The 20,204-nt window shown below is 42.8% G+C and overlaps 1 protein-coding gene across 8 annotated transcripts in view; it reads right to left on the minus strand.

The window, feature by feature from the left end:
- The window catches only part of Rbpj (recombination signal binding protein for immunoglobulin kappa J region), a 184,855-nt gene that overhangs the window by 47,898 nt on the left and 116,753 nt on the right, over positions 1-20,204 (minus strand). The window contains exons 1-2 of one of the 8 annotated variants that reach the window (NM_001106631.2): positions 16,034-16,175; positions 6,097-6,134 (exon numbers count right to left, since the gene is read on the minus strand). The exons of 2 other annotated variants lie outside the window; for them this stretch is intronic. Coding sequence is in view for 2 of the 6 variants with exons in the window: in XM_063273584.1 (XP_063129654.1) it covers positions 16,034-16,170 (137 nt within the window). In the remaining 4 variants the exon portion in view is untranslated. Of the gene's footprint in view, positions 1-6,096; positions 6,135-14,569; positions 15,752-15,801; positions 15,998-16,033; positions 17,146-17,203; positions 17,222-20,204 lie in introns of those variants that run through there. 5 more of the 8 variants (NM_001414973.1, XM_039092408.2, XM_063273584.1 and 2 more) reach the window with 5 other exon arrangements.

Here is a 20,204-nt window from a genome sequence, read left to right on the forward strand (position 1 = left end):
ATGGACAGTGAGCCTCTCACCTGTTCTTTCTTTGCAGTGTGTGACGCAGTGACCAGGTCCTCCATTCACTTCTGTACTGTTGCAATGCTGAGGCCTGGCCCTGCTGTTGGTTCCTATTAGTTTCTACTGTACACTCCTTGCATACTGGGGCTTCCCAGCTATTTCTGCTAGCTCTCCATAGGATGGTGGTCTAACTGCTACCTACTAGTCTCGGTGTTTTTCAAATCTTGACCTTTCCAGCTGGAATCCTATACGTACCTGTAACTGCCACTGAATACCTTCATCTAGCTCTCGAGTCAGCCTTCAATTCTCAAGTTCTTGGTCAACTGACCCAAAACTCCCAACAGTAACTGAACTCCTCTACTGTTCATTTAGGTCAGTGCCACCTACCCAATAAATGACACCAATGAGCCCTTGGAATCCATACAGAACATTAGAATCCCCTCCCCCCTTGACAAATTTATTAGAGTTCTTTAATTCCACTCATTCTTTGAACTGGCCCAATTAATTATTTCAGAAAAAGAAAACCTTACCTTCTCTCCCAAGATAAAACTCATCTTTGTACTATCTCAAAACATCACTAGAATCCTTTTATATATGATCAAGAAAAAACTTTAAAAGTAGACTGAAAATTCTGGCTATTTCAACTATCAAGTCTACAATGTTTTTAGAATCTTAGTAAGTGATTTTTTTAAGAGCACAAGTAAGTATGGCTATCCCAAATTTCTGGTTTTTAAAATTTTCCAATGGGAGAAGTCAAGCACATTGAAAATTAGGGAAAGTAACCCTATTAGCAAGTAAAAATTTCCATCAAAGCCAGTGGTGTCACCCACCTTTCATAACGGTGTTCAGGAGGCAGAGGCAGGCAAATCTGAGTTCAAAGCCAGCCTGGTCTACAGAAAGTTCCAGGATGACCAGGGCTACACAGAAAAACCCCACTTAAAAAAGCTTCACTATGAATCAAAAAGAAGATGGTCTTGTAATTGTAAACCCCAGCATGGCTACATTCTGAAAGCCTCCCCCAGCACAATGAAGCCCACCTTAATTCTATCACAAGGTGCCCTCAAAGCACTAATTAGAAGTTGTCATCTGACGAAGTGGAAATGAAAATAGCACACTGACAGCAACAGGCCTATAATCCCAGCACTCAGGATGCTGAGGTAGTAAGGAGCTCCCAGATTCAAAGTCTACTTGAGGTTAATTAATAGGAAGACCCTGTCTAAAATAATATTGGGGAGGGGGGTGATGAGAGTAAAAAGGTTGAACAAGCAGCTAAGAAATTCCTCAAAGGATGACTGGGGAGGAAGAATAAATACCCTGGGACTAAAGAAGAGTATCTGCCTATTAGATAAAGAAAGTAGGCTTCCTTCACTTGGAGCATGATTAAGCACACACAGCTCCAACTGTGGGAAGCATACGTCTACATCATAGTCTGTCCAGGCATTCCAAAGTACGGAGTTGGTACGACTAGAAGATCACCCAACTCAAACATGAACTTGGAGGTACTGCTCAGGAACGGCAATAGGAAAGCCAGCTGCTAGACTGAAATCATATTTTAACTTCCCTAGTGAGCTCAGGGAGTCAACCACAACAGCACATCCCAAATGCTTCAGAAGTTCTAATTAGTCATATAAACTGGCCAGGAAATTAAGCTTAAATGTCACACAAAGGGATCTCTACCCTGCTAATATTTTCTAGCTAATTATTCTCACTGCTAGTCTACAACCACTCTGTTAAAAATTTGATAATGAATCATCACTAACTCACTGGGAATGCTTTTGTATTTAGGACTATGATTAATAACCACAATTCATAGAAATTATTCTCTTTTATAAGGAATAAAAATCCTCCTGGAAATATGTCCCATACAACAAAACATCAAATGTTAGTCTCTGTCTGAACTTAAACTACTAGCCAAGTACAAAACTTACAAAAAATTTATTTACTTAAAAAGAAAGAAAAGGGAGAAGAATTGAAGGTACAGCTTAATGACCAGAGTGCTTGCTTAGCATGTGCAAGATAATAGATTCAAGGCCAAGCATACTAAAAATTAAATTAGCTATTTTGGTAATTATCATCTCTATTTTCCTTTATAACCTGTTTTCAGAATATGTTCAGTGCTGAAGGTTTTACACTATGAAATCATGTTAAGCTCTGACTTTACATATGGTCAGTCTAAGGCTTTCACAGACAGTAAGCAGTGTGTGTGTGTGTGTGTGTGTGTGTGTGTGTGTGAGTGTGTGTGTGTGTGTGTGTGTGTGTGTGTGTGTGTGTGTGTGTGTGCGCGCGCGCGCACGTGCACGCAGACACTATAGCTGCATGCACTTGATCTCCACACCCTAGAGGCAGAAACAGGCCAACCTGGACTACATAGTGAGTTTCAGGTCAGTCCTATTTCAAAAACAGACAGACAGACATGTTTGTTGGTAGATATATAGAATCAAATCTAGAATTCTTGTTTGTTTCTTTTGGTTTTCCAAAACAAGCTTTCTCTATGTATTTACTCTTGGCTGTCCTGAAACTCCCTCTGAAGACCCAGGCTAGCCTCAAACTCACAGAGAGATCCTCCTGCCTCTGAGTCCTGAGTGCTGGGATTAAAGGCAAGCACTAGGATTCTTTTTATTTGGGAAAACTCTATTTTGACATAAATAGAAAAGATATATATGTATGTATATATAATGTAAATATCATTACTTTGATTTTTAAAAAAAATTGTAAAATTCCAATCTTTCAATCTGAGTCAAAAGTTATTTTAGCCATTACAATGATTTTTTTCTTTCTTTCTTTCTTTCTTTTTTTAAAGATTTATTTATTTATTACATATAAGTACACTGTAGCTGTCTTCAGACACACCAGAAGAGGACATCGGATCTCTTTACAGATGGTTGTGAGCCACCATGTGGTTGCTGGGAATGAACTCAGGACCTCTGGAAGAGTAGTCGGGTGTTCTTAACCGCTGAGCCATCTCTCTCCAGCCCCCACAATGATTTTTTTTTTAAACAGAAAAATACTTAGTTCCAAGTAACTCAATGTCCACAACTCAGCACAGTGAACACAATGCTGTCACACAGAGTATCAGATGACAGAAACAATGCCAATAAAATATCTCACCTTCACATCAGACTATATCTAGAGAGAGAGAAAAAAAGCATTAAAACATTCAAGCAAATGTTCCAAATTCCCTCAAAGGCAAAGAAAGAAACAGCGTTAAGAAACCAAAGCAGAAACACTTGATTTGTGTGTCGCACCCCCCACCCTGCCACCTCAAAACCCACAAACACAGCGTTCACGGCAGCTGTGGCTACAGTTTGTAAGGAGCCTTTCACGGCTCCACAACAGCTAATCACTACAGGGGCTCATCAGTTCTTAGGCCACATCCACAACTGCTGTCTTATAAAACAACCAAGTTCAATAGCAAAGACTTTAAAATGACATGTATACAACAGTTTTAGGTGAAACTGACACTAAACCACTTCAGTGTAACCAGGAGGACCAACTAGGTACGGTGGGGAGTAAATCTGTGGCTAGGATGAGCTACATTAAAGACCCCCCCACCCCCCAGCTGAAAATAACACAAAGTAATTAATGGTACCTAAAGTACCAAACTATGAGAATACTGGATTATTCTTGACAGCAATGCCTTTGATGTATATGTTGTTAGAAGCAGCTTCTAGCTACTTAGCATGCCATAACCAATAGGGGTGAGCAGAATGTTTCTCATGATTAGCTTATGTTCTTTCCACAAACGGCCTCCCAAACACATACTGAAAATGCAAAAAATTACCAGAGAGACTGGAAAGGTGGCTCAGAGGTTAGGGGCACATACTGCTCTTGTAGAGGACCCAAATTCAGTTCCCAGCACCCAAGTCAGGCAGTTTAAAACTGCTCATAACTCCAGGTTCAGGGACTCTAACACCCTCTTCTGGACTCCTCAGACATCTACACACATACACACGTACACACATGGACCCACATACGCACAACTTCTAAGAGTCAATAAAGAAAAGAATTTCCAAGTTGGAAAGAAACATCCCACTGACATTTAGCATATTATCCCTGAGAGTTGAGACTTACATGTGTGTAGAGAAACTACATACTTCACAGCTACTTGGTTTATATATCTGATGTCTTTTAAAAACTAAAAATAAAACTTTAGGATGGAAATGACAGTCACATAAATTTATAATCCCTCAAAAGAAGAAGCAGCAACTAGACTAGCCAAATCAAAATCCACAGATACAATCACAAAAAACCTAGGTTATCAAGTATCCCTATAACCTCCAAAAAGTTAACAGGGGAACAAAACACCAAGAGCCACAGACTACAGGATGAACTAACTTGGAATGGCAGTAGGCGGAGTCAGAATAGTTAAGACAGTGACAGTCTAACTGCAGGACCAGGCAGCCCTTAATAAGGCAGCTGCAGTAAACAAGGAGTAAGACACCTGGAAGAATAAAATCAGGTCGTCAATGAACAAGAAAGAAAGAGAACAGAAGGAAGTAAGAGACATCAAGACAGGAGCCAGTGGATAAATCTTCCCAGAGAAAGGGGTAGGGGATGCAGGGGAACGTGAGGAGACGGGCCAGCAGCAGAGATGGAGCTTACACATAGTGGAAGGGATGCATGCAGGCTAGCTGCTGGACAACAAACTCATTTTGAAGAGCAGACAGCGGGAGTTTAAAAGCAAAGAGGAGACAAGGGAAATTAACATTTTCGACAGTAAAGGAATATCAAAGGAAAGCTCATGTACAAGCAAGTGGTAGAGTTTGCTGGAGTCAGTCAAGGATATAAAGACATTGTAGTCAATAAAAGCAACCAACGCACGCACGCACACATGCACACATCCCTGGATCTTGACACCTAATAAATAGGGACTATGAAGGAGACCATGCTGAAAGGGGAGGGCAACAGCTGCTGCAGCTGAGCAAAAAGATGGTCATGAGCAATTCCATAGTCAGTCTCATGTTGCAGGCTTTTTGTAGTAGGCTTGGTCCTGGAAAGAACTTGCTTTTTCTCCATTTCCCAAGAGGGAAAATTTAAGTTGCAAAGCAAGTCAGTTACTCTTACCTAAGGCCATCCTGAACTATACATAATAATTACAAGACCTGAAATTGGTCCGTAGGCAGAAAATAAACTGTTTGGGGGTGAGGGGAGGGGAATGAACCTGAAAACACAAAGTAGAAAAAGCATTATCTAATGAAACTGCATGTCTAGAGTGCCTAACATTGTCATCTTGAACTTTTTTTAAATAGAAAGTTTAAAGATAAACTCTGTTATTTCAGCACTCGTTGATTATAAACACTATGTGATCAAATATAACTTGAAATGCATTTCTAGAAAGGTTTACTTTCATAGCAATCTAATAGAAGAGTACTACTGTAATTTCTTAAAGTATTCTAAGCACATTTACTGAAACCCAGAACTGCCTTGTCCCTACAAGCATCATGAAAGCACTCAAACGGAAAGACAAACACAAGGCCAGTCACAGTACAGGGCAACCAAACAGGCAGGCCCAACAGGCAGAAGCAGAGTAGTGGGTGAGGCCAAAGTACTCTGACCTTCAACTCTCCACGAGACAGATAGATGTCATCTGTGAGCAAGGGCTGTACTGAGGACTCTGTCAACTCCTAATCTTCTTCTTACTACTATTTTACTGCACTGTTTGGATGTGTTGCCTACAAGTATGTCAGTGTATCACTTGTATCTGGTGCAAATGAAGGTCAGAAGAGGACACCGACCTCTGAAACCGAATGTATAGATGTTTGTGAGCTACCTATGGGTGCTGGGAATCAAACCTAGGTCCAAAGCAAGAACAAGTGTTCTCAACAACTGAGCCATCTAGCCTGCCCACCTCCCATCTTTTTAATATTGATGGTTATCCATTGAAATTTTTAATATAAAATGTTCACATTTGCATTTATTAAAAATTTAAAAATATACTCACAAATATTAACAAGCTATTTCTTGTTATGAAAGTACAATGGCTCACTTTATAAGATATATTGCTATTAGATTTTAATTTTTTGTAAAATGTTTCCAATTAGCAAAAAATAAAGCACATGCTAATGTAACATTAGTCCTTAAGAAGTATGTAACCTGTAGAATGCCTGCCTCAAAGGCACAAGGCCAGGGGTCTAAAAGAAAAGGAAAGGTTCAGCTACACAAAGGAACTATGGAAAGAGTCAAGACACAACTAACAGATAAATCTAGGTTTAAATTTGGCCCACACCTTTAGTCCCAGGACTCAGAAGGCAGATGCAGGTGGATCTCTGGACTCGAGCCAACATGGTCTACAGAGTGAGTGCTTATGTAATTTAACAATTACCTAGTTTACCAACCAACAATTCGCAGGAGTTACAACTAAGAAACCACTGGTTTAAATAAATGACATGTCGCTAGATTTTGAGTGCAAAATGTACACTGAATGTAAGAGAGAAGGCCAACTTAAAGGATGGGTGCCAATATTTGTGAAATAACTCTTACAAGGGACAAGTACCCATGTTTGATTATTCAAAACCAAAAACTACACCAGTGAGACAGCAATTCATTTAATCAAATAATGGCATTCATTATTAGACTGTAAGTGATTTACCAAAGCCTATCACCACTATTTTTGAATGCCAGAATGAATTCAATTCATTTGACATCTGCATAAGCAGAGATGACAGACACAAAAGATTTAATAACTACATAGTTGAGAGTAGTGTCTTAGCTATACACCAGAATAACGGGTGCATGTTCATCAAGTTTATATAAGCCAGTCAGCTTTTCAGCATAAAATATAAAGTTGTGTAGTCTTTCTTTTTCACCATCTGCCCTTCCATCTTCTTCTAGGGCCAGCCAGGTGCAAACTAAGATCGTAGAGAGGAGAGGAATGAGTGGGAGGAGTTACGTTCTCCGTGGATAAGAAGGTCTGCAGTAAGTGGCCACACTCCTAAGAGGCCACTTCAGCCCATCAGAAATAGAAAATGCATCCTAAGTAGTATCAAGACTAAAAGACCTCAGTTAGGAGCTGAAGGGGCTTGCAACCCCATAAGAACAACAATACCAACCAACCAGAGCTCCCAGGGACCAAACCACTACCCAAAGACTTCACATGGACAGACCCATGGCTCCAACTGCATATGAAGCAGAGGATGGCCTTGTTGGGCACCAATGGGAGAAGAAGTCTTGGTTCTGTCAAAGCTGGACCCCCACCCTCCACTGTAAAGGAATGTCAGGGCTGGGAGGCAGGAAGGGTTGGGTGGATGGGTGGGAGAACACCTTCATAGAAGAAGGGGGTAGGGGGAATGGGATAGGGAGTTTATGGACAGGAAACAGGGAAAGGTAATAACATTTGAAATGTAAATTAAAAAAAAAAAAGGACCTCAGTTGGATGTGGGATTCATGACTAAACCCGCAGCTGGAAAAACTAAGGCAGGAGGCTAAGTCAGAGACCAGACTGTGCCGCAGTAGCAATTCACAGCCAGCCAAATCAACATTGTAAATTGCTGTCTCCAAGTACAAAAACAAGATATGGCAGTACAGGACTGTAATCCTAGCAAGAGGGAGGCTGAGGTAGATGGACTGCAGTGAATTTGAGACAGCCTGGGATAAATAATCAATTCAAGGCCAACTTGGACTACACAGCCAGACCTTGTTTCAAAAGAAAAAATAAAAATTAAATGAAAAATAAAAACAGGATGACAGCAAAAGGAGGAAGACCAGACAGCTGCACAGCAGTGTGGACAGTGGGACTCCACTTGGCCTGAAGAACTTTCTTGCATCTTGGCCCTCACAAATAAAGGACCTGGCACAGTAACGGATCACTAAGTGGAATGAATTTAAGTTTAAAAAAAAGTGAAAGCACAAACATATACCTCAAAAGACATAGACACAGACACACACACACCCCCCCAAAGAGAAGGATCTCAGTCATCGAACCTCTCAACTATTTAATCTACCCGTGGCTGATAAAAAGAATGAGGATTTTAGAACATGAAATTAGTAAGATCTTTTCCAGTTCTAAAGTTCCCTGAATCTAATGGGGTCTATGTATACAATGCAATGTATACAACTCAGGATGCAGTTACCATCATGAGACATATTACTGAATACTGAGACTAGAACAGTGATGAGAATACAGAACTGAGGTAAGGAGGTGAGTTAAAAAAACAAACAAACAAACAAACAAACAAACAAACCCCATTGTCAGGACAACCACGATTTATCACCTTCCAACAAATTTTCTAAGAAACACCCACCCTCCTCCTTTAAAGCAATCCAGTCTAACAAACAAAAAAAGCCTCCTGCAAAAGGCTGTATCTATGGGACATAGTCTAATGATGTTCAGTTTTCTATTTTTAACACTCAGGGTTTGTTATTTGATAAGTTTTACATTGCATTTCAAGCAGTATAGTGCAGAAGTGCAGAATGGTGAATATAATCCAAGCGTAAGTTTATATATGTATCATTTAAGTAGAAAATCAACTCTGCAGAATTCTGGCTTTATCACTTAGAACAAGTGCCACCTAGTGGCAAGTGTTACATATTATTAAATCCTTTTCAGGAACAGGCATTCCTAATCTGGGAGATGTTATTAGACACATATAAAATAGCTCTGGTTTTTGGGAGGTCACAAGAAGATTAGACAAGACAATCAACACAAACAAATCGACACCTGCAGAACGATGTTAACTGTCACAGAAAGAGATAAGCATGTGAGTACTTTGATATTAAATAACTTAAATGTTTTTATATAGGTTCTCTTGACTTTATTCACTTTATTCCTACTCTTTCATTTCTGACTATGTCAACATTCAGGTTTCAAAAACTTAGGCTTCTTTTTCTCCCTTCCTTTCCATATCCCCCTCTCATTGTCTGAAAATTCCACATTACAAAAAGGGGGAAATTAAACTATTTCTTAAATACCTACTTCCAAAACTGAGCAAGACATTTTATATCCCTTACAGTATAATACTCATACCAACACAACAAAGATTTAACATGTTCATTACCATAGACCTACTTTAGTGACAGACAGCACACTGATTGCAATTACTACACTGCCTTAGAAAAGGGTGTTGCCCTCCATTCCTAGGCCTACCCCTATACCTTTGTTCTACTGTAATCGAGTCTGAAGCTAGCATGTCTGTGACTTTACAAGGCCCTAGAACACTGGCTTTATACCGTAATACAGTCTGTTTCTATTACACTCTCTAACACACTCAGAAAGTAATACTTTCATAGGAGACTTAGCAATTTAGACTATCATCTAATTAACAATGCAAATTAGTTCTAGTGCCAACAAAACATACTATAGGAATACAGCAATCTCATTGGTGATTTTTCTAAGTTAATGTATTCTATCTCACATACATCAGATGCAGACAGCACTTTCAGTTCATGTCTTTGAAACTTACAATGCATAAGAAATGGTTGTCTTTTCATTTTATATATAAACTTAATCTAGTTTAACTATACCTAATAATGCCTGAGAGCTCACCAAATCTGACTGAACAGATGCTGTGTATACCTCTGTGCATTTTGTCAACCCAACAAATTTACACAAATATTTACACAGATAGACAATTACTGCCACTTATACTCCCCCCATCCCCATAAATCTGTTACGTATGCTTGAAAAATACATTTTTCAGACCATTAGACTATCATTTCATTCACCAAAGTAGCAGCAAGCCTAATGAGGCATAAGCAACATCATGCCAGACTCTAAGAGGCGTTCAGAACTGCCAATAGTGTCTGAAACATAGTAGCAGCTGGGCAGTCAATGTTCCTTTATTATTGTGGTTGTCGAAGCAGATCCATGAGCAGCAAGAAGTAAACTCCAAAGTTGGGGATGACTCAATGACAACACCCCTGGTGAAGCAGTAATTTACTAAATAGGCCTGGTCAAATGTCAAAGCCGTACCTCAAGGGTTGCAGCCCTATGTACTAAACACACACTGCTGCCTTCCTAAAACATGACCCACAAGAATATTGTGAGCCATGTGCATGAAGGGTTAGCAAGGAAACTGACTTACTAAAAGAGCTCCAGAGTTTATTATTCACAAATCACTCACACCTTGTTTTATTAGACACCTCTATTTCACAGGTAAAACAATCACAATGTGCCCGGCAGATAAATACAATGAAAACATAATCCCCTGTTTTACAATTAATGAAGAAATTGCTAGTGAGCAATCTTTCCTAAAAATGAATTTCCCTATAGAGCATTAATTTGAGTCTGTGGCATGGGTAAAAAACAAAGCAGTACACAGTGCCTGAAGGTTTCATGTACATTTTTATGCATCTAAGAAGTGAAATGGAATTAGCTAGGTAACATATCTAATTAGTGCTAATGCCAGCACTGAAGAAGATCGTGAGTTCAAGACAACTTGGGCTATGGACATGGGTGTGTCTTCCTAAGTGTAAATATGTGAGGAGGTCAAAGAACAACTTCTGGTGCCATTTTTTAGGCACTATCTATCTTTAAAAGACAGTTGGTGTGTGTGTGTGTGTGTGTGTGTGTGTGTGTGTGTGTGTGTGTGTGTCTGTCTGTCTGTCTGTCTGTCTGTCTGTCTGTCCCCCTCCTCTCTCCCTCTCCTGAAACCTTTCACCAAGGTAACTAGGATAATTGCCCAACAGAGCTCCAAGGATCTACTGTCTCAATCTCCCCAAAGTTGAGATGCCAGTATTTGAGACTCATTCACATCCTAAGAACTAAAAATCTAAGCTATCTTCCATCTCATCTTTGAATAAATAATAACCTCTGAAGAGCTACTTAATAACCAACCACATATAAAAATCACAATGTGAAATGTACACTTGTAATTATTGGACAAACAACTCACGGCAGTGTTTTTTATTGTCTAAAAGGTTTTTCTATGTACCTCACTATATTTTCTAATACTATGTGCCAGCCTGAGGCTGAAAACACCAATTCCTTTGGCTATATCAACAACAGTTTCCTAACAGAATTATAAACTAGAAACGCATGAGTGTCTTTTTTTTTTTAAGACTTATTTATTTATTTATTTGATGTGAGTACACTGTCATTCTCTTCAACCATACCAGAAGAAGGCATCTGATCCTGTTACAGATGGTTGTGAGCCACCAAGTGGTTGCTAGGGATTGAACTTGGGACCTACTGAAAGAGCAGTCAGTCCTCTTAACTGCTGAGCCATCACTCCAGCCCCATGAGTATCTTATTAGAAGAATAATTTATATATACTAAATTCAGGCTATATAGCCATGTCACATTCATGTTTCACAGTAATGTAAATCTACTTAAAAATTTTTTTTCTGACGCCCTATCAAGTACTGGGCACACTTGTGAGTATAATATATAAATGATTAAAAGGAAATGGTTTGAATATAATAATTACACTACGGATCTAGTAACATATTTCCTAGAGAATTATACCAGGGGCTGAAGAGATGGCTCATTGATTGGGATGCTGCCTGCTCTTCCTAGAGGACCCAGATTCAAATCCTAGCATCCACATGGCAGCTCATAACTGTCTGTAGCTCCCAGATCTGACATCCACACACACACATACAGGCAAAACCCTGATACACACACGAAGCAAAAGTAAAACTTAAAAAGCACAAAAACAAAACAATACAAAAATAAAATAAAATAGAATTACATGGAACTTAGCCTGATATATCTGATTCAGGGAGGCATTAAACTGCTGGGCCTATGTTGGGACTCCAAATTCTTAACTATGAGCATTGAGATGAAGAAAGGACAATTTGTTGAAGGCATCATGAAATAGCTATGGAAGCCTACTATGAAACACTAGCAAAGATTTTTCTAAAACAGTATGAGCCTTGAATCCACTCAACACTTTAACCTATTATTTCATTTGACCGTCACAACCCTTTAACTTGGGAATAATTATCTTGCAACTGTTGGGAGAAGAAAGGATAGGCCAGTCTGATAATATTACAGAGACTTAAGTGGAAAGAAAAATAGAATTGGAACCCAGCACAGAGCAAATAGAACTTCAAAGCCCTCTAGCCTGCTGCTTCTCCTAGTGAAGGCTGTAGGGGGAGCCATTGAAAGCTTTTAAAAACTAGAGTGATTGATTCACTGCTCAGAAACACTGCTGTTGCCATGGGGATGCTACAGAATCTAGAGGTGAATCTAGAAAGGAAAAGGGGCCTGTGGTAAAATAGGTGAGAAGTGATGTCAGCATGCACTGTTTCATTAAGGATGAAGACAGATTAAAGAGGTTCTTCAGAAGGTAAAACTATCAGTTCTTAGTAATTAGAAAACAGTAAAGGTTCAGCTATGTGCACACATGCAATCCTAGCACTGAGAGGCTTAGGCAGGTGTATCTTAAGTACCAGGGCAGCCTAGGCTGCATGGTGTTACCTGTCTAAAAGGTTCAGAAGTTAAGGGTTAGTGAGAGAGAAGCCCAAAACTTTGACTGGGGAAACTAGATGACACATCGTGATTATCAACTTTCAAAATAAAGAAGAAATGAGTTTCATCGGTTAGTATCTACAAAATGTTGAATTAAAAAAAAAAAAGAGCCAAGTTTAACATTATGTCCTAGTGATCAGAAAATATTCTTCAAAACATCAAAAACTGTAAGGCAGATATAAAAATTTCCAGACTAAGAGTACAAAAAATACTTTGTACTATCTAAAAAGTATTACCTTTTTAAAATTAAAATAAATAAAAAATAAAAGTGTTACTACATACAGAAACCAATAAAGGGCATTCCATAATTTTACAATGTGTCAGTTTGATATATCTTCCATCTCTTACACAAGCTTGGTTTTACTTGACCCTCTCCCTCTAAATTATATCTTTTATACAAACTACAATACTACAGTTGGTTTTTTCTTTCATTCCACTGTCACTCCTGTAACTTGCCAAGAACTTAGTTCATAACCTCCTACTTGACTTCCTATAAAATATGACCTACTTCACATCAGCTCGTTCCCCACACAGTTCATCCAAGGGGGCTCTGCAAACCCTAGGGGGCACCTCTACAGATGCAGCAAGCTACTCCATCCCCATTCTGCAGTTAGCAAACGGGCAGAGGAAAGAGAGCATCTTGGAAATAATCACAAAGCCAAACGCCAAAAATAACAATTTTTAGTCAGTCCATGAGAAAATACTGCCCCTAGCTGAAATAACATGAATTTAGTATTAGGAAGCTGCAAAATGCAAACTAGTGCTTGCTTTCAAGCCAAGTCTTATTTCTAAAAACTGAGTGAACCTCAGAATTAAAACATTTAAGACCTTTAAAACACATTTTTTTCTAATGCCGAACTCAGCCTTAATGCCAAAGATTATCTAATGAATCACACCCGGCAACAGCTGCTTTTTACTTTTTTATTTCACCCATTTAAGAGACAGTAGAAGTAACTTTTACATGGACTTAACTGTTTAAAATGGAGTGCCGAGAAGTATGTAATAGACCGATTCCTTACAAACATGTTGGAGTAATAAGTTTAAAGCTGAAATAGTCAAATACTTAGAAAGTTTCCCAGCCACCGTTCATTTATATGTCCAAATATCCTGCTAAGTTAAGGCACCGTTTTTATTTCATGAAAATTCTTACACTCCTCAGCCTTCTGGCTAAGATAAAACTATAAATAAAAGTCTCACATGCATAGAAACAACACAACTCAAGTCGTAAAGCTAGCTTTATGGTGTCTTTGCAATCATTCTTAAGTGCACAAATCACAAACTACACTGCATTATTATTATTATACAGCATTTGCACTGTGCTCACTACCAGAACCACTGAGTGCCCACTTTTAACCTCCAGTTCTGCGCTAAGTATGAGACAAATGCAAATTCTCACAACTTTATGTATTGTTCACAAAATGTGGTTTAAACTGATTACACTATTAATTTTAATAACTACGTTTTTTAAAACCTTCCCAACATGCCAATAGTCCTTAGACTTCATCTATGTCCTCATCAGCAGTCCTTTGTGTACAACTTTATGAAGCTGCATATAATTTTATGGGTAATTTATCTTCTGAAAGTAGTGGTCAACTAGTAGAAAAGAATTTTCTCAACAATACATTCAGTATTAACAACAACCCTGATACAAAAATTCAGGCTATTAGTATACAGTACCTTACACCACACGCCCAGCCCATCACCCAAGCTTTTAACATTACCATAACAAGAAGCCAAAAACAACTTAATGCCCCTGTAACATAAGGAAGTACCTTTAAGATAACCAAACTAAAAGCTACCAGTCTTTGGCCTCCTGTAATTAATGCATTCCACAAAGATTCTCAGAGCAGTATTCTTCAAACCAAAACTGTGTTCTGGTCTTTGACACCTGATTCCCAACGTCGGACTAGGAGTTGTCACACATCCACAGATGTAAAAAGCACAAACTACATACTCAAACTGCAAATTCAAACAATCATAAATGGTAAACTCATTTAAATTATGATGAAGCAAGCCAGTGATCAAATTCCCAAACCAGATGTCTCCTCCCAAAAAGCAGGAGTAGAAAAATCAATTAAAACTGTAGATACAGATTCCAGGAAAAAGGTAACTTCTCCATCCCAACATTCACAAATTTTCAACATCAAAATTCACTCACCTATTCACATCAAACGCATATCCACTGGAGAATATCTGGAACTATTCTCCAACACCAACAAGAAAAAAAGTACCTTTGAGCCTACTTATAACAGTTTTAAAATATACCCTCCCATCAACCCTCAGGTAACCCAGGTGAAACGCTACAGCGGATGCTCTTGGCCTGGGCCGTCAGAAGCCAGTGATGGGAGAGCAATAGCCATCAAGAAATCTAGATCCTTTTCCAGCGCTACTGTTACCAAGCAAAACAATCACGGGCCCAGAAAGATGGCAAAGAAAAGTGGGATCGTTTTAATCCCAAGAGAAAGGCGGACGGGGGTGGGTAGGGGTGTGATCCCGAGAAAAAGAGGTGCGGGGGGGGGGGGGGGGAGCAGGGACGCGGAGGAGCAAACTTAAGTATCCCCAAGCATCTCCCAGACTCAAACAACAAAAGCAAACCGTAGAGTCTGTGTGCACTTAGAAGCACCAGATGGAGTCCCCCGGGCTGAGACAGTTCAACAGACAGACACAGTGGGCAGTGGATAAATCAAGCAAGCAGTGACGCGAGGGGAAGGGGAGCTAAGAGAATGAGACACTACATGGGGGAGACAAAGCCTCTGGGGGGTGACTAAGGACCAAAGAGAAAAAGGTGAGAGGGGATACACACGAGAAAAGACAATGGAAGAAAGAAAGGCAGGAACCTGGTGCCAGGGCTGTGGCAGGTCACCCGGCTACTGAGGAGAGGGATACAACAAAGGGGCACGGGAGGAAGGACAGTGGAGTGGAGGTGCAGACGGGATGCGGGGCGCGCAGCAGCTCCCACATATCGCCTAAGGCGGCGAAACAAAGGGCCGGGGGCAGAGTCGCGGGGGGCAGCGCGCAGAGACAAAGCGCTCGGGCGCCCAGGGCAGCGGCTGGGCGGACAGGCGACGCGGGCCACAGGGAACAAAGCTGCGCTGGGATCCCGGCCAGGCCGGCCAAGGAGGCGCGCGGCGGGCACGGTGCCCACGGCCCCGCGCGCCGGCCGCACTCCGCCCGCAGCCGCCGGCCTCGTCACCGCCCGCCCTCACGCGCCGGAGCCCGCTCCACCGCGGCGCACCAAGAGTCCCGCACCACCCCGCGCGGCCGCGTCGCCGCCCGCGCCGCCTCCCGAGCCCAGGCGCGCCGCGCAGCCTCGGCCCGCTGCCTACCGCAGGCAGTCAGACGCCCGCAACTTTCCCGGTTCCCAGCACTCGCTGCCCCCTCAGACTTACCCTGTCACAACAGGCGCCATCTTCCACAAACTCTCGCCAAAACTCCAACCCTCGCGAGATTCCCCCCGCCGCCTTTCCCTGCTCCTCTCCCCCGCCCCTTCCCTCGGCCTCGCTGATCGCTGCCACCCGGCCCCCGCGCCGTCTTTCCCTGCTCCGCCGCCGCCAGGAGCCAGCCACCTCGCGCCGCCCGCGGACTAAGGGATCCTGTTCACTGCCTTCCCTGGAAACCTACCCCGACGATGGAGCATGCGCAGGCCGCTCCTCCGCGGACGAGCCCTTCGTGTAGTCCATGGGGAGCGCTCCGGTTATCCGGGTTTTGGGACGCGCCCTCGGGGACGTACGTGGAGACTGAGGAAAACCGGAGGGCATTACTACGGGGACCAAGACTAGAGGGGTCAGGAGGCGGGGCCCAAGGGCCGGGAGGAGGGGTCCTGGGAAAATGTGAGCGTTTCACAGGCCTAGATGAGACACCTCCTCAAGTGGGTGTATTCCAAGTGGCTTCCCGCTCGCAGCGGGTTCCCAGCCCTTTTCATTCATTCGGACGCTCACTGGACACCTCCCTTATTCTAATCTCCGTATCAGGTGCCGGAGCGGTGAGGACCGGATCTCTGTCCGGTCCCCGTGACCTGCCAGCGACCGTCTTCATTCATTTGCTCCTGCACTACCCGCACACGTGGTGAGATAGGCATGACTGCCGCGTGGCCTGACCCTTTCCAGAGCTCTGCAGGCGAAAAGCTTTGGGAGCTAAAAGCTCTGTGGCTGTCGCCGCTTCTCCCCGATGGGAGACGAGGTCATCCCGAGGTCAGCCTCTGACAAAGGCGCCCCCCAGATGTCCACCTTGCACCCACACGCCAGAGCCCCGAATGATTCTCCCCAGAGCCACCACTACGAGCCACACTTCAAGCCTAGGCACTTGGGAGCGAGCTACCCGCCGAGCTCCGGCTGCCTAGGAACTCAAGGCAACAGCCAGCTTGCAGGATGGAGGTGTAGGTGCAGGCGTGTAGGTGACCGCCTAGAAGCAGCTCCTCCGGAGGTGGTCTGACCCTGTCGCCCGCTGCTTGCCTGGAACACCTCCTAGGCAGGTGGAGGCCGAGAGCCCAGCCCCTCCCCTCCCCTACCTGCGATCCTCCCTGCTCCCCCTCCCGGCCCTTTGCTTTCCAAGAGATTCCCAGCTCTTGTACTGCCTCCCGCAGGGAGCCACAAAACCCGGAAAACTGGACTAGACCGCCCGAAACCCTCTCCGAAGCGCCGCAGGATTGGCGCGGCGCGCTCGCGCCACTGCGCATGTGCGCAATGCGGGCAGCCGAGTCTCACGCTACACCTCCTTCCACCGCTCGGCTCAGACACAACACGGGCCGTGGGAAATTTCCTAAACCTCGCGAGAATGCGCTCTCCTACCCACCCGCGGGCGGCTGGTCGTGCGCCCTAAATCTCGCGGAGCGGGGCCCCGACAGGTGTTCGTCTCGTGCGGCTCCCGGCGCGCGTGCCGGGGCGCGAAAGGCAGGGTCGGGCTGGCCCGCAAGGCGGGGCGGTGGGCGTGTGGCGGGGAGCGGCTGGCGGAGGCCGTCCTGGCACACTCACGCACGCGCCAGGGAAGCTTCCTGTCGCCCTCCGGAGCCTGGTACTTTCCTGAAATGTGACAGACGCGGTGCCCCCCGCCTCCGGGAGCTGACAGACAGCCCCGTGTCGGCTTTGAGTCATACATCTGAGTCACCTAGTCTGGCCTCCACTTCACTTGCTTTACAACAAGTTTGGATTCCCTTAACTGTGCTAGCAATGGGTGGTTTTTTCTTTATAGTGTCTTCGATGGCTTTGTGAGCCGGGCAAGGCTCCGGGAAAGCTGAGCTTGACGATCTCACACGTTTGTATTGTGGTACGAGGACACGATTTAAATATCTACCCCTTAGTCTGTCCTACATAGATACCAGTTTCTGTCTCCTCTCTCCCCCATATGACTTAAAGTGCCAGTTTTGTTTCCTTCCTCTTTCTATACTTTTGTAGTAAGCATCCCATTTTAGGTACTGTTTCATCAGATACGTTAGTGGCTGCTGTTCTCCACGCACCCTTCTTGAATTATTTACTTGCTCAAGAGGTGTCAGAACTTTCTTCAGTCCGCCACTTTTCAGACTGGTGTGGTGCTGTGCAGGACTAGTATCTTGCTGTCATCATGCACCCACAAATAAAGATTGAACTTTGACATTTAAAGGACAGTGAACCCTCTAGTAGCTAATGTCTCCTGGTTGAAATCAAGCTTTGCTTTATAAAGGTTTATAAGGGTATGCAATATGCGTTTGCCTGTTACTTTGATTATTTACTTGACGTTTTAAAAAAGACGTATGGCCATTTAATATGCTATGTCAAAACAAGTCTCACCCAGAACAAGAAAGTGCTGCAGAAGTAAAGTGCCTTTAAACATTTCCTCAGAGCCATGGTCATCCCAATGAATTTAAAACCTAGTGTGGTCTGTGACACTAATGTTGGACCGACGGCCATGAGACCTTGGAAAGCCTTGTTAGTCATAAAACTAATCTCAACTCATCAGCTCCACCTACAGTGTTTTCTCAATAAAGCCAATTCCTTTGCTCTCACAGAAGGGGACCTTGGAATTACTTTTGCCTTTTTATATCGCACATCCTGGATTCCACCAAGGAAAATCATGCTAGTCAGATCTACTAGTCTGTTTTCTAATCAGTAATATGTAAAGAAAGGAAGCTAATATTGCTCCCAGCTTTGGAGGGTGCAGGAGCAAATGATGCTAACATCTGTTTGACTGCCGCAAGTCCTCCTCAACAGATGGTGTCACAATAATAAAAGTATGTGCAAACAGAAGAGGTTCACATACACTAGAAGATTGGAAACCAGAGGCAGAACGAGAGCCAGGTTCATTCTTTTTAAAAGATCAAGTTACCTTGTCTTTTTTTATATGTGTGGGTATGCACAGGCCACAGCACACGTGGAGGTCAAAGAACAACTTGCTAAGTTTATTCTCACCTACTATGTGGGTTCCAGGGATCAATCTTTGGTTGTCAGATTTGATGCCCTGATTATATGCCACTGGGCCCAAGTTCTTGAAAATTCAACTACTTCTCACGTTACTACTTTGAGCTCCAAGATTGTGCTAGCTGCCTAACTCTCCTGACTGATTGATTCCCACGCTGTCCCTCCCCTTCCTTTACTTGCAATTCTAGCCTGCTGCCCTTCTTGAAGCTCAGGGGGCAGAGTAGGCACTCGAAACTCCAAGCCTGTGTTGTTTCCTTGAACAACAGTGCTCTCCCCTCACACATATAGGAGGAAGGAAGACTCTTTAAGTCTTTAGGGAAATGTCAGACCCTGGCCAATTTCTGGCCATCCTTCCTAACAGTGATTCGAATGCTTTCTTTCATGCTTTGTTTCTCTGTCTTCAAGCCTCAGTCTCCTGGAACATCATCTGAGGTGAGGTAGGTAGTCATTTGCAGGAAGAATGGAGGGGAGATAGGTAATCTCTCAGGGCAGAGTAGAGATGATTTTAAAGGATGAAAGGAAGAATATTTGAAAGTGGTGGTGGTGGTGGTGGAAGGGGAGCCCATTTAGAATTAGACCAGTAAATGGGGCTCTACTTTTAAGAGTTTTTCTGCTCTTCATGTGAGTCCCTCAGGAGAGAAAAAATTCTTTTAATGGACAATAAAGAAAAAGACACTTCCATTAGTGGCTCGTGGGATTAAAATTATGGTTTCATGTTGGGGTCCTCTCACTTCAAGGGGAGACAACCCTGAACAGTTTCTAACAGAGTTATATACCTTGCAAACAATTGGGGCAAAATTCAAACAATTGGGGCAGAATTTGCACAATGGTAACTATGCAGGGTACTATTATCACTTGGTGGAGCGAAACAACTTTCAGATTGGACCCAGTGTCCCATTCAAGACTTTCCCAAGTTGGGGGAGGGGGAATCAGTTGGAAGCCATAGGTAGCTTTGTGTGACAGTTTGGCTCGTAGCTGCTCCAGGAACTAAACCAGCCTTTTTCTTCATGGGAGGGAGGGATCCTTGTGCTTGGAGGTTTGTGGTGGGAATTTTCCCACTGGCCCGAGGTTGGCTCTAACTCTTCCAAACGCGTCACTCAAAATAAAACTTAAAGAATTGACAATAATTTACAATAGAAAACATGTCTCTCCCAATCTGTTCCCAAGCATTTCCTACTTAAGGCAAATATTATCCTAAATCCTGTGCTCATTATTGTTCTAAAATGTAGCTTATTATATGTGCAATTTTGTATATTCTTTTTTTAAAAGTTCGTATATTCTCAAAAGGTACATAAGTATTTTATTGTTTTATGTGCAGAGAAAGAGCTATATGGTGCAAAGCTGGAGACAGTTTGCAGTTAATATCATATTGCTATGATATGTCCATGTTATATTGATATGTC

This window comes from Rattus norvegicus, chromosome 14 (assembly GCF_036323735.1).
Source record: "Rattus norvegicus strain BN/NHsdMcwi chromosome 14, GRCr8, whole genome shotgun sequence".
NCBI lineage: Eukaryota > Metazoa > Chordata > Mammalia > Rodentia > Muridae > Rattus > Rattus norvegicus.